The 13,164-nt window shown below is 48.5% G+C and overlaps 2 protein-coding genes across 3 annotated transcripts; both read right to left on the bottom strand.

Annotated features, from left to right (window-relative positions):
* Nucleotides 1-406: 406 nt before the first annotated feature.
* LOC142058428 (von Hippel-Lindau disease tumor suppressor-like) lies at nt 407-3,403 on the bottom strand. Its single transcript, XM_075095574.1, has 3 exons — nt 3,161-3,403; nt 2,850-2,960; nt 407-1,948 (listed from the first exon to the last, which is right to left on the bottom strand). Exons 1-3 carry the CDS (start codon nt 3,357-3,359, stop codon nt 1,764-1,766), a joined length of 495 nt encoding a protein of 164 aa, XP_074951675.1. The 5' UTR covers nt 3,360-3,403; the 3' UTR covers nt 407-1,763.
* A 1,063-nt stretch (nt 3,404-4,466) lies between these two features.
* THUMPD3 (THUMP domain 3 tRNA guanosine methyltransferase) lies at nt 4,467-11,316 on the bottom strand. 2 transcript variants are annotated; one of them, XM_075095573.1, is made up of 9 exons: nt 11,035-11,316; nt 10,539-10,616; nt 9,492-10,025; nt 8,273-8,403; nt 7,771-7,840; nt 7,268-7,383; nt 6,980-7,087; nt 6,604-6,727; nt 4,467-6,340 (listed from the first exon to the last, which is right to left on the bottom strand). In XM_075095573.1, exons 1-9 carry the CDS (start codon nt 11,245-11,247, stop codon nt 6,209-6,211), a joined length of 1,506 nt encoding a protein of 501 aa, XP_074951674.1. In that variant the 5' UTR covers nt 11,248-11,316; the 3' UTR covers nt 4,467-6,208. The 2 variants fall into 2 exon arrangements, with proteins under 2 accessions (XP_074951674.1, XP_074951673.1); XM_075095572.1 differs by having other exon boundaries at nt 6,980-7,090.
* Between the last annotated feature and the right edge of the window lie 1,848 nt (nt 11,317-13,164).

Here is a 13,164-nt window from a genome sequence, read left to right on the forward strand (position 1 = left end):
TAACGCACAGCGTCACAAGGCCATCAGGAGAGAAATTCCTCTCGGGTGTGTGCAGGACGGCAGCCGCATGGGCACACTGCAGCACCGTCAAACCTGCGGGCTCCCTAGGAGCTGGGTGACTTACTGATGTCTGCTCGCGAGGCCTGCGCAGGCTCGCTTTCCTCTGGCAGAGATCTGCGAAAGGTGTGAACGCAGAAATTGTAACGCAGCTTCGTTCACGCACAGGCACTGCCTGAAGTTACGGTAACAGTTTAGCCTTAGCCACCACGGAGCCCTGCAGCAACAGGGGGCTGAGCTCAATCCAAAAGTCTGCTACTGACCAGCTGGAATGACTTTGAGGAGTGCTGCAGGAGTACGAGCACACAGTCACAAGCACTGTGAAGTTGACAGAATTACAGTAAAAAAGTTAGTGTGGATTTATGTTTTTATGACAAAGATCAATTCATACACTTCAAATATGTAAGAAAAGCCTACAAAAAGGAGACATTTCATACTTACAGAATATGTTGCTCTTTCACAGCTGTCTTTCTTAGAACGTAAAACAGGAGAGAAATGTACGCCACAGAACTAACCTGCTATAATCTCCCATCAACCTGCTCTAACGCTGAACAGCACTACATCTGCTACTTGGTGGACAATTCATGTGTCCGCTCAAAGCAGCGCTCCTTTGAATTACATGTGTACATTCAAAGACACGTTCTAATTGAGGTATGGGGGGAATGGAATATGGGTAAAGAAACGTTTCCTCTGCTTATCTAGCCTGTAATAAAGCGTGGATCTGTCAGTGAGCTGGATCTAGCAATAGGCCCGTAGGAGCCAATACAATCTCCTGTCTGTTCCTTAGGAGGCACTAGCAACTTGAGCGGTCCACGCTCTCCAAAAAAGCCTCCCACTATGACCTGAACTCGTGCACTGCAACAGGAAAAGGTAGGACTCAAAGCATGTACCTTCTGGGAAGACTACCTGGTTGCCTGTACAGGAAGCTGGGGAAGCAGGTGTGGGGGATAAAGGTGCCCCAAAACTAGGATCCAGTCTATACGGCTGACTGGGTTGGATCACCTCGAGATCAACTAGGCAAGAATATGATCATGAAGGACAAATAAGGCATTCAAGGTATGATCTGTGGAAAAACGTGTCTGCCTCAGAGTGGGTATGACATGGGTTTACAAATGCAAAGGTAAGAGGCAGAAAAAACCCCAAGCATTACACATCAACTTTCCACCAACGCTAACGCTTCAGGTCAGGTCCTCAGCAGGTGGTGATGGAAACCTTTGCATACACGAACACCCCCCACGCTTTGTGATTCACAGGCAAATCTAGGCTAAGCGTGAGTGAGTGAAATTCCATCACAAACAAATTATTCAAGCAAAACTGGTGTTGGTCTGCCTATTATAATCATTAGAGTCTGACTAAATTAATCCTTGGTGTAATTTACTGCCCAATACAAGGAAAGTTAATCTGTATGCATCTTCTCCAAATAGATGACCTGATCTTACGTCCCTATGCACTGTTCCGAGATGGCCCAAATAAAGCTTCTGAGCTCTGCCCGCGCAACGCCTCCATACGAAGTGTACTGAACCATAAGAACGTGGCGTGCTTCTACGTGCTGTTTAGTCTTTTGGATCTGACTTACCATCATCAATTTAACTGAGTTTATGTTTCAGAACTTAACACAGACATTAGTTCTTGGCATGTTTCGCAGTCACTATGCCTGCTTAAACTCAGTGGTTTGCGATTTAAAGAGTCTGGAGTAAGTAGTCATGTTATTCCAGAATTCCGTTCCTCAGCATTTCACTTCTCTCCAGAGAAAGCCGCTGAAGATCCTTCCTAATATCAGGGTGATCTTCCAGCTCTTCATATAGTGATCGAACAATGTCCAGTTTCCTGTAGTCCATCGGTTTGACCAGACTGCGAACAACCTGGAGACATCTCTCTTTCAGGGTGAACACTGACGTTAAAAACAAACACACACGACCTCTCATTAGCTGCCGCCTCCAACACAGACAGTACTTCCGCACGTACACGAACACAGAACGTAACGTGCCGCAGCATTATTCACCACACATTAAATTCACCATAAAGGCAAGAAAAGAACTTGTTTCCTGTCAGGAGGCACGCTGTGAAACTCACCAGAGACATCTATAAACAAGAGGGCTGTCATTAACTCGCATCAATACAGGGCACTGACACTCAAGGGTTGTTCTGTGTAGAGACCCTCACGATCTCTTCCTATTTTTCAAAGAATCATAGAATGTCCTGAGTTGGGAGGGACCCACAAGGACCATCGAGCCCAGCTCCTGCCCCTGCACAGGACACCCCAAATTCACACTGTGTCTCTGAGGGCCTTGTCCAAGTGCTTCTGGAATATCACCAGGCTGGTGCCGTGATGCCTCCCTGGGGAGCCTGTTCCAGGGCTCCACCACCCTTGGGGGGAAGAGCCTTCTCCTAATGCCCAGCCTAACCCTTCCCTGGCTCATCTCCCTGCCGTTCCCTCGGGTCCTGGCGTTGGTCACCAGAGAGCAGAGACCAGCCCTGCCCCTCCTCCTCCCCCTAGGAGGGAGCTGCAGAGCGCCATGAGGGCTGCCCTCGGCCTCCTCTGCTCCAGCTGAACAAACCCAGGGACTCCAGCCGCTCCTCGTACAGTTTCCCCTCTAAACCCTTCACCGACTTCGTGGCCCTCTCCAGTAGCTTTATATCCTTAATGTACCACGGTGCCCAACACTGTACACTACTTGAGGTAGATTTTATTCTTTAAGGACTTGATGTCTCACTAGACCCCTACACTAAAGGCCACAGATCAAGCACGAGACTCCCTGCCTCCCACGGCACGGGCAGGCCGTTCCGCTCACCTGGCAGCGTGATGTCGGCTTTATTCACGTTGGGAGCCGCCACGAACAGCTCCTGCTGGTTGACGAGGAGCCCGTCGTTTGTCCCCGCGTCCCGGAACAGCCAGAGGTGACCTGGAAGAGGAGGCGGAAAGGCAGCCCTTATCGTGCTTTTTAAGCAGCATTTTGAGGGACACCCGTAAGGAGCCCACCTGCTCCCCGGCCGAGGTCAGAGGCCGCGGCCCCGCAGGTGTCCCCGACGGGCAGCGGTGGCGGTCTGCAGGCCCCGCCGGAGGGAAGGGGGGGGAAGGCAGGCCGCATCCCGCCGCACCCACCTCGGTAGCTGTGCATGAGCCGCCCGGTGCGCGGCTGCAGGACCGGGTAGCAGCGCGGCCGGCCCTCGAAGTCCACCCAGACGGGCAGGACGGAGCGGGGGCTGCGGTTGTTGAAGACGACCTCGGAGAGCTCCCGCGTGTTGACGGAGCGCAGGCAGGGCTCGCCGCTGCCCCCCGGCCCCGGCCCCGGCGGCGCCATCCCAGCCCGCTCCCCGCCGCCGCGCGCCTGCGCCAGGGCGGGGCCGCGCGTGCGCCTGGCCGCGGCGGGGGCGGGCGGCAGCGGGCGGCGTTCCCGCCCCGGCGGCGCTGAGGGAGCGGCCCGGGGCGGCAGGGCCCTGCGGGAGAGCCCGCTCCGAGCGGATGGGGTCAGGCCACCCCTCGCCCGGGGACTGGCGGCTGAGCCTCCTGCTCCCGCCTGGAGAAGCGGCCCCGCCTGCCGTCCCGCTTGAGAATCAACCGCCAAGCTGGACCACCGAGCGCCCCTTTTAGCGCGGGCATTGGCCCCTCACCAGAGATGAGGGGAGGGCGCCTACAGTCTCCCCGGCCCCCCGCAGGAGACGCCAGGCTGCAGCTGCCCCCGCATACCTTCTGCAACACCTTTTTAACAACGTTCTTGAAGCCGCTCAGCCCCCCTGGAAGGGCGGGTAAGCTTCCTCAGGCGATGTTTTGCCTTCTCAAGCGTGTGACCACACACGGCCCTCAGACCACGGCATGCCCTGCGTCAGGGCACTTTGGGGTATTTTTCTCCACCATCACTGCAGGTTACAGTGCTGCAAGTACCAAGACAGCACCTTTTCCTCGTCTGTCTCATCCCCTCTTACCAGCTTGTAGAATACTTGATGCTCTGCAGCAAGGCTTGTGTGAGGGGTCCTTTCGTAACTTCTGTATTCTCCCCCTAGCAGTCTGTGCGGGAGAAGTATGTAAATTGGTAGAGAATGACACCAGAGGAGCCATCCTGTGTCTGATACATTTTTTTCCGGTACAGCTGAAGGGGAGGCTTGCTCGCTGGCCCTGGTTCACATAAGTCTCTTCCCCCGCTTTCCTTCTGTGAGAGGAGAACAGTAAGTTCACATCATGGAGGGCGCACATATCTCAGATACTTACCGTTAGCGTAAGGAACGGTGAGCGGCACTGTGGGAGTACACAGCAATATAAACAATGAGGCTCATTGTCTTGATTGAGAAAAGCTGTTATTCCTCAGCATCAACAGAACTGCAGTCTTTAAGATGAACAACTTGAAGCAGTTTAGCTTGGAGCAGATTTACACATACAAGAAAGCAGAGATACACATATATCACTCTACATCTTTCCGTTCCTGCACTCTTTAATGATTTCAAACTTATGGTTTCCCACGAAATATGACAGGAGAGGCCCGTACATTTTAGTGTGACAAGTATCAAAAATCAAATATGAATTCTCTGCAGAGGTCAATTCAGTTCCCACCTCCTGATGTTAGCTAAAGCCTAGTTCGCTAAATCACACCAGCCTGATTTGAATCTATTCAACATTAGCTGTGGTTTAAAAAAAAAAACAAACCAAACACATGACCCTATCACCTTTCAGGCCAAAAGGGATGGCTGGCATTTTACTAATCTCACTCTGGCCTTTAACTCAAGGGAAAAAAACCCCAAACAAACCCACCCTCAAAATGCACACTGTAAGGTCTTAAAATGTTACTGTGCTTGGCTTTCCTTTAAAAAAAAAATCTTAACAGTAACAAACCACCAAGGTGTTAACACATTTTGGGAACGTAATATATCCAGGTTAAGCTGTAAAGTTCACTACAGCAGGAGTATTTAGGCAGTGGCCTCATGCAACAACTGTGTGCGTCGCTGTGACACTATCATATAAGCCATGCAGCCTGGGAAAGAATCACATGGACGCTGTAGGCACACAGTGTAGTAAATAAAGGTCTGCATTATCCTTTACTGGACACAGACCAGAAAAAGAATATGATTAAGATTTATCTCCTCTGCAAAACTTCTAAAACTTTAATACCTGTTAATTCACCTCCAAACACTTACACGTACTTAGCATGGATACACTTCAATGAAAATGGCAAACGGGTAACGAGTGTTTTTAGCCTCTGATGAGCAAAGAACAAGAGGCTTGAGAAAATGCAGTACGTTTACAGGAGAAAAAAATATTTGCCACTTCAAGTTATTCAACAGGTGTCTTTTTTGTAAATATTGTGGCATAACTATGGCAGTTAAATCACCTAATGAATTTAAACATATTGCCACCTTGACGTGCCTACAGTAGACACTGAGAACATGAACTTTTAAATATAATTGCTACAGGTATCTCTGTTCTCAGATAGCAACTACAGACAGTTTGCTAAGGCTGTGTGTGTTGCCCCCCTCACCCGCGGCAGTGGCACATTAAAATATGGATTAGATATTTACTAATAATTAGCACTAAGGAGAGGTAACAGGTAAGAAAAACAGTAGCACTGGCATACTGTTTACTAACTGGCATTTGCTTACCAGGCCATAAAAAACAGACACTGGTTTATTACCTTAGTTTACATTTGGCAATGGTATAAATTAGAAAACTCCAGTTTGGGGAAATCCTACGTTAAAGAGGTACTACCTCTAAAGCCTTCAAGATGACAGTCTTAGTAGTCCTGTTAGTCACTTTAAGATACACACACAATTTCTACAGTTTGGGAAATAAATCGTTACCTGCAAAGCTGCCTCAACATGTTTTCTCCTATAAGCAGAAGAAATAAACATTTAACTGAAAAATACAACAGTCGTGGTAGAGAAGGCTCAGGCAAAGGAATGCATTGCTAATTCTGCTACTGAATTTCAGTTTGGGTGGCAGGGAAGAAAGAGGTGGTTTAGAGAACAAGGTTTCAGAACACATAGTACAACCAGTAGCTCTCAGGCTGATCCCTGGTTTAATATTCGTGTTACACAATTTCTACGTAGGTTGTTTGGCTTTTTTCCCTCAGAATTGACAGACCTATGGTCTCAGGTGTCTGCTTTACCAGGCTGCTATTTGACTAATTCTGGAGGTGTCTCTTGTCTACCAAAACAATCTTGGCTACCAAACCGATCTTTTCTCTTCTGCTCTTTCCCAGGTGCGTCTCAGAAGATACACTGCAGCGTGAAGTCCCCCGACGTTCACCCACACGGTCTGACCTTTGCGCCATATGTGTCCCATACGCGACAAGGCCTACAAGCCAAAAGAACAGCCAGAGAGTGGTGGCAGCTTCAAGATAAGGCAATATGGGTAAATTTGCTTTAGAAATTATTTTTGATTATTCTATATCACATCTGACAGCAATGTCAAATGATTCTCCTGCTCCAAAACTGCGTTTAAATGTTATTAATTATTGCTCTAAAATTAGATGATCTTCTGTAATGAAGTCAGCTTACAGTTTTTCCCCAATGTATTTTCAAGTGTAAATAGGTTTGATTTTCTCTCACAGAACATACCTTGGCAAAGCACTTCTTGTCCTGCGTAAGCAGCACAGCCCTGCCCGTCCCTGGAGTGCAGATCCGGCCCATCTCCATAAGGCAGGCTGGGTAGAGATCCCAGTTCTTCTTCTTTGACCCTATCCTGCAAATTAAATTAAGATCCCCTTTGTGATCACTGAAAAACAGTTAACTCTTGCTGGTTTTTCAGATATGGATTAGCTCATTCAGGACCACATTTACTATTAATTTCAATCTGCATTTTTAATATGAAGTACATCAATACTTCTTAATTAGGCCCAGTTAAGTAACTAACTGGAGAGAACCCTAACCCTGGCCAGGCAAGCACACGCGGCCGCGGCAGCTCAGCGCAGCAGCTTTACTGGCGATACCTCACCTCTTTCCAAACGGCATGTCTGTCACAATGATGTCCACAGAACCAGTCCGCAAAGGGAGATTGCAAATGTCCCACTGAATGATGTCTAAGGGTATGCCCAGGGAAGTGCTGCTGCAAGGGCAAAGACGTTTATCTCACACACTGTTTACTGAGAATATTATTAAATTGAGGAGGTCTGTAACATTAGCAACAGGAAAATACTAACGAGAGAGTCAAATGCATCAATGCAAAACGGATTTGTTTACATACAGTACTACAGGAAAAGAAAATCACTTGTACTCTTCTCACCTGTCCTTATTCTCACTTTTCTTTAGTAAAGAACAGATGTTGTTTGCTGCTCTCTTTACAGCTTGTGGGTTGTTATCACCAGCGATGTGGTAGCAGCTAGGCCATTCTGTAGCTCCCTGGGGGGAAGTATTGACAATAAGCAACATTAGCATCAAGAACATCGCTTAATCCAAAACAAAACAAACGAAGAATTACTCAGATATGACAGAATACAACAAAGCAACTGGAACGGGATATCAGTGACTTCAAAATTCTATAACAGATACCTGTCACAGGTATTGTGCACCTTAAAAGCTCAAAATACTTTTGGATTTCATTTCTTCCTGCTACAGCTCTGAGAAGAAAAATGGGGTCACTTAAAAAAAGTGCATTTGAATCTCTTTAAAAGTTGGTGAGATACTTTTGGAGTCTGCTCTTCAGTTATTACCAAGAAAACTTAGACATATTATTCAGTTGCAGCTACTGTCAAATTTTATTAAGTTAAAAAACACAGGAAGAATCACCTCTATTGGTATGGCACCTGTACCACACATGGGATCAACTATGATATCCGTTGGCTGTGGATCACAGAGTCTGAGGAACAGAAAAAGACACAAAATATGGTGAGAAAGGTCTTAAAATGTGAATTTCTGTAAGGATGGAGAACTGAATTATTTTAATCACTGATTCTACCCTTCTAACAAAAAAAACTTTTACATGATTGATTTTTTCCATTAATTAATTAGCATTCTGTAAGCAGCAATACAGTGAAATACTTTCAAGAATGTGACACAGTATTTTAAAGATGGGCCACACAGCAAACGTTTGCTTTGCTTAGCGGGAAAGCATCCACTGTTAATTACAAAGCACACTGTTTCAGCAGCTATGCTTTTTTTTTTTCCCCTTTTTTATTTTTTAAGGAATTAACAGAAATGGCTTTTGAGGAGGCAGCAGGGGGATAAAGGATCTAATTTCTGAAACAAAATTACTTGTTAACTGAGAAAAATACTATGCAATCACACTGACCTGAGCATGCCATAAGCGAGAGTTGAACGAAGAGTTGTGGGTCCAAAATGTGTAATATTTCTTCTGTGAAGACTCTCTTCAGTTAATGCAATACCCACAACTACTTCATTATTGTGAATATTCAGAAGAACCTAAAGAAAAAACAAACTAAATTTCAAGAGTAACAGAGGTTTTCCAGAATATGCCTGGTAAATATTTACGAGAATCTTAGATGGCAGTTTCAAAACAGGAACCACGTATAAAAGAGCATTCTTGGAAGAAGAGCAACGCACCACTTTAATGGCAGCAATGCACAAAATTCAGGAGAGCAGTCACACGTTTTCTCGTTCACACAGAATCTTTTACACAAGACTTCAAAAAGTGCTATAACCATATAATGCTGACTTTTACAAAGTTTTGTTTTTCAAGTACAGGGGAGAAGTTGGGCAAGCCCTGCAAGTCACAGTGAAGCACCTGCAAAGTAGCTGTGAAAATATTGTTGTAGAACAGCGGGCCAGCCCTTCATAGACTTGCAAGAAAAACCTAGTCCTTCTGCCCCTCAGAAACAGGGTCCTGCACCATTGCTGGACCACATCTGCCAGTGGTCCCTCCCAGATCTCTGCTTTCCCTACGATCAGAAATAAACACCGGACAGTTAGCGTTAACCGTTTTTGTCCCCTTCACCCGTAAAACCACAGCTTGTAGATGGACTATCTTCTGTTAACTTACACCATATAAAACAGTGCATTAAGGAAAGATTTAATGAGGGTAAAAGTAATGCAGAAGACACCTCTGTTATATTTAACTATGAACGTGACCGAACACTACAGGAGGAGGTAATACTTGGGACCAGAGCTTTTGCTCTGCTTGAGGGAGAGCAGAAAGCTTTTGAGCACCAGCTCAGCTGCACTGGGTGTCATGATGTTGATAGTTAACCTGAGGCAAAGACAGCAGCGTTTGCAGAGGAAAAGAGGCACCCGAGGAAGAGAAGAGGTGTCCTCGCTGGGACACAAAAGAGCTTATTGTTAGGTAGCCAAAGCAGTAGCAAGTGGTGGGGTCTGAGGACACACATGACATGCCAATGAAGTGAATGCTTCTGAAGAGGCCATGCTTTCAGCATTACCCGTTTTAGTTCCAGAGCCATCTTTTGAAGGCATTTTGGAGATCTCTAAGCGCCAGAATGAAGAACTAAGAACTTTTACAATAGAAATGTAGGTACTTCCAAGGCACCACACTATACCTCTACATCAAAGTTAGTCATGTCAGCTTTCCACTGGAAGTGCTCCTGCACAGCTCCACCGAAGTCTCTCGCAGCCTCGTTTGATGTGAAGCTGTGCTTCTCTCCTGCCCTATTGCACGTAACACGGAACTTGAGCACCTTCGCCTCTCCTTCACTCGTGTCGCCCTCACCAGCCTTGGTGTTGCTCCCAGAACCTGCCTGCAGATCGTCTTTAGCATCTGATTGTTCGTTACCATCCTCCTCCTCCTCCCTGTTTCGGGATGCCACTCCTGTCTTTTCTGCATCCTGGCCACTAGCAGGTTCTACACCTGCAGCGCTTTGGGCACAGTCCTCCTGCTCACTCGCGTCTTTTTGATCTGTTCCTTCCTCTTCTCCGTCGTCATTCAACTTCTCTTTGCTTGCAGAACTCTGCAGATTTTGTTTTTTGCGTTTTGTCTTTTTCTTTTTCAAGCTGTTGTTCAGCTCCCAAACTTTCAATGGGTCAGTCCAAGGCAGCTTTTTAACCAAATCTTCCAAATCCTTTAGAGCATCTTCCTTTAAAAAACAAGAGTTGTGCTTTGAAGTTATTCCATCCCTTTAAAAGGCATCCTTTTTTAAGTCTCTCCAATTAGCTTCCTAAACATGTCACCCACTACTCGTTCAAGCAAAGCTTACAGGTTTTTGTGCCATTTTTGCCATAACTAAACTGAGTTGCACTTAAAGTCACAGGACCCATAGTATTTCATCATTTACTTCAATCAAATAAACGGCTAACACTAAATTAAGTGAGTGAAGCAATACTTTACTGTCCTGTGCCTAAGCATGACCGACAAGCATGGTATCAGCTCTCATCCTAGGTTTCGCCCACGCAGCACATTTAGCTGAAGAATCGTGTCAAACGCGACTGTGCGCGCACCTTACAATCCAGCAAAGAGGAACTGGGGTAATATCACAAATAAAATAAACCCCGAACCTGTCTGTGAAACAGAATACTTTCTGAAACTAGTCTAAAATTTGAGAAGAACACTTCAAAAGCCAGAACCGATTGAAGAATGAGGAGCAACTCACCTTGTTTTCTTTAAATTGATAGTCTTTGAACTCCTGAACAACAACAAATAAATTATCCACTGACCTCAGCCGATGGACCTGGAAGAAACGAGAAACCAGGGTGGCATGTTACAAACCAGGCACGTCTGGGGGATCATGTCGGTTGTCGTTACAACTTTGCCACCTTACAGATAGGCCTAATAGACTGTCTTGTTTGTACGGGGGCTACCCGTTCAGGCGCAAAGCCAGAGGAAGGCTCCTCTGCACCGATTTAAGCTCCCCGTCCTTGACTTCATCAGCCCGTGCTAACCAAAACAGATCTGGAGAGAGCTCCCGAGCCCAAGGCAGCCACGGTGTACTTTTGCGGTGCTTTCGGTAACGAATGCCGTTAGAAGGGGAGCATTTCGCTCAGGTCCTTGGCATCACCACACCGCTAGCCCGGCCACCGCCGGAGCTGCCAGGGCACCGGGAGCGGGGAGGGCCGGGGCAGCGGGGGCGGGGCAGGACGGGGTCGGACCTGCGGCAGGCCCCGGGCCGGGACCTCGAAGTAGATCTTCCCCCGGTCCCTGCTGATCCTGGAGGCCGAGCCCAGCTTCTCCTGCACCTCCTCGGCCGCCGTCACCTCGAACCCGGTGGGCACCGTGGCGCCGATGACGGCCGCGAGCTCCGCACCCTCCGCGGCCAGGACTGGGCCCTCACCCGCCCCCGCCCCGCCGCCCGTCTCCGCCATGGTCGCCCGCCAGGCCGGGCCGGGCCGAGCCGAGCCGAGCCGAGCCGAGCCGAGCCGGAACCTCCCACCCTCCCCAGCCCCGCCACCGCCGCCGCCCGCCCCTTCCGCTTCCCGCCCGGCGCCGCTCCCGCGCGCCGGCGGCGGGGCGGCAGCGCCCCATGGCGGGCGGAGGCCGCTGCCCTGGCGGTGGCTGGGGGCGGGAGGAGGTGCCCCGGGCCCGGCCGTGAGGGGCGGTGGGGCGGGCGGGGGGACGGCGGCGTGCACTGGCCGTGGGTTGCCCAGCCGGCGGCGGCCGGCGCCTTTACTTCCCTCGTTATGGAAAGCACCGAATTCCCTTGGTCTTCTGGCCGTTTTCTCGGGTGTGTCTCCAGCACTAGGACGGGCCTCTTAAATTTAAAAAAACTAGCTGCTAAAGGTTTTTTTCAGGACATAAAGAACGGCGGGCCACCCTACGTATCTCCCACACCGTGGCTGCGTCGGTATGGCAAAGCGTGAACTGCACGAAGCTGCAGAGGCACCTTTTCCCCTCCCCCTCCTTCAAGTCCCTGAAGTCTTTACCTTTTCCCAGCTTTGGATTTATAAACGCAAACGCAACCTGTCCCTGCGGCCTGTTCTTCTGCAGTGGCAGCCCACGCTGGCAGCAGCACTGTTTGTTTTTATTTTCCGATGTACGTTCTGATTCCGCTGTGACATTTTAATAACGAGCAGGACGCCTGGAGCGCTACTCTTGCCATTACAGCTCCCGAAGCACCGCTTTCCTTTTGCCTGAGAAGTATGTGTGTGAGAGCGTGTCTCAGAGGGGGAAGGTGTGGGTTTTATTCCATCAGTTTATTTTTAACTTGTGATTCAAGTCTAAAAATATAGAATTAAAACCGTGGAATTTGGGTAATAAACATACTGGAGAAAGTTTCTGTGAAATGGCTTCTTTGGTGAGAACTGAAAAATAAGCTAAAGCAGAGAGAGCCGCTTGGGCACATTTGCATCTTCTAAACAAACCATCGCTGGCAGCCTGCAAGGCCCTTCCAGCGCGGTGACAGTGCCGTGATACGGGGCGTGAGGGTGGCTGCAGGTCCCCGTGTGTCATGTCCCTGGCGACTGCTGAAGTAGCCCCTGATGCTACACCTTTACCGCAGTATTTTCTAAGCTGCAGATAACGTTGGCGTGGTTTGCTGGCTAGCACAGTGCGGAGCGTGCTGCTCGTGGGCTCCATGCCTGCAGAGCAGCATGGGCACACCGCGCACGGCGCTGGCCTGGCTAGTGCAGCTCCCGGCAGCAGCAGGCAACCCAAGCAGGCCAGGTCCCAGGCTATGTGTCCTACTGCTCACGCTGGTTTTAACAGATTGTGCTTAGCTCTATGCTGCAGAGCGCCTATAGTAAGGGAGAGCTTTGTGGTTCAAGTGGGATAACGAACTCGGCTTGCTGAGCTACTTTAAATAGCAGAATTCTTCGTGTATTTTGGTGAAGGTGTCTGCCAGACACTTAAATTAATTCCATATGTCTGGCCTATCAGCAGCAGCTCTGACCTTTCCCAGTTGGTCTCAGATTGAAAGGTGAGAGCTTCAGCCCTTGAAATCTGTCCAAGCACCGCTTGCAGAATTATTTCCTGCCAGTGGCCAGGTCCTACAGTAGCTGAAGACATCTGTTTGTCTAATACCCGTGCAAGAGTGTTTCTTACAATAATACCACAGTTCACTTGAAGCTTTCCTCCTAAAAACTCCTGACGTGCTCTGTAAATGCTGAAGTATCTTTCAGTTTAAGTAGGTGGAGACGTTACCTCTATGAATGACAGAGGCAAAACCATTTAGACCAGCACTGCATGGCACAATGTGTGATGGTGGGTGTAAGGAGAAATTTTCGCCTAAGGATTGAGGACAAACCCTCCTATGTGGGAGGCACACTGGCAGGGTAATACATGTA

The sequence above is a fragment of the Phalacrocorax aristotelis genome, chromosome 6 (assembly GCF_949628215.1).
Source record: "Phalacrocorax aristotelis chromosome 6, bGulAri2.1, whole genome shotgun sequence".
NCBI lineage: Eukaryota > Metazoa > Chordata > Aves > Suliformes > Phalacrocoracidae > Phalacrocorax > Phalacrocorax aristotelis.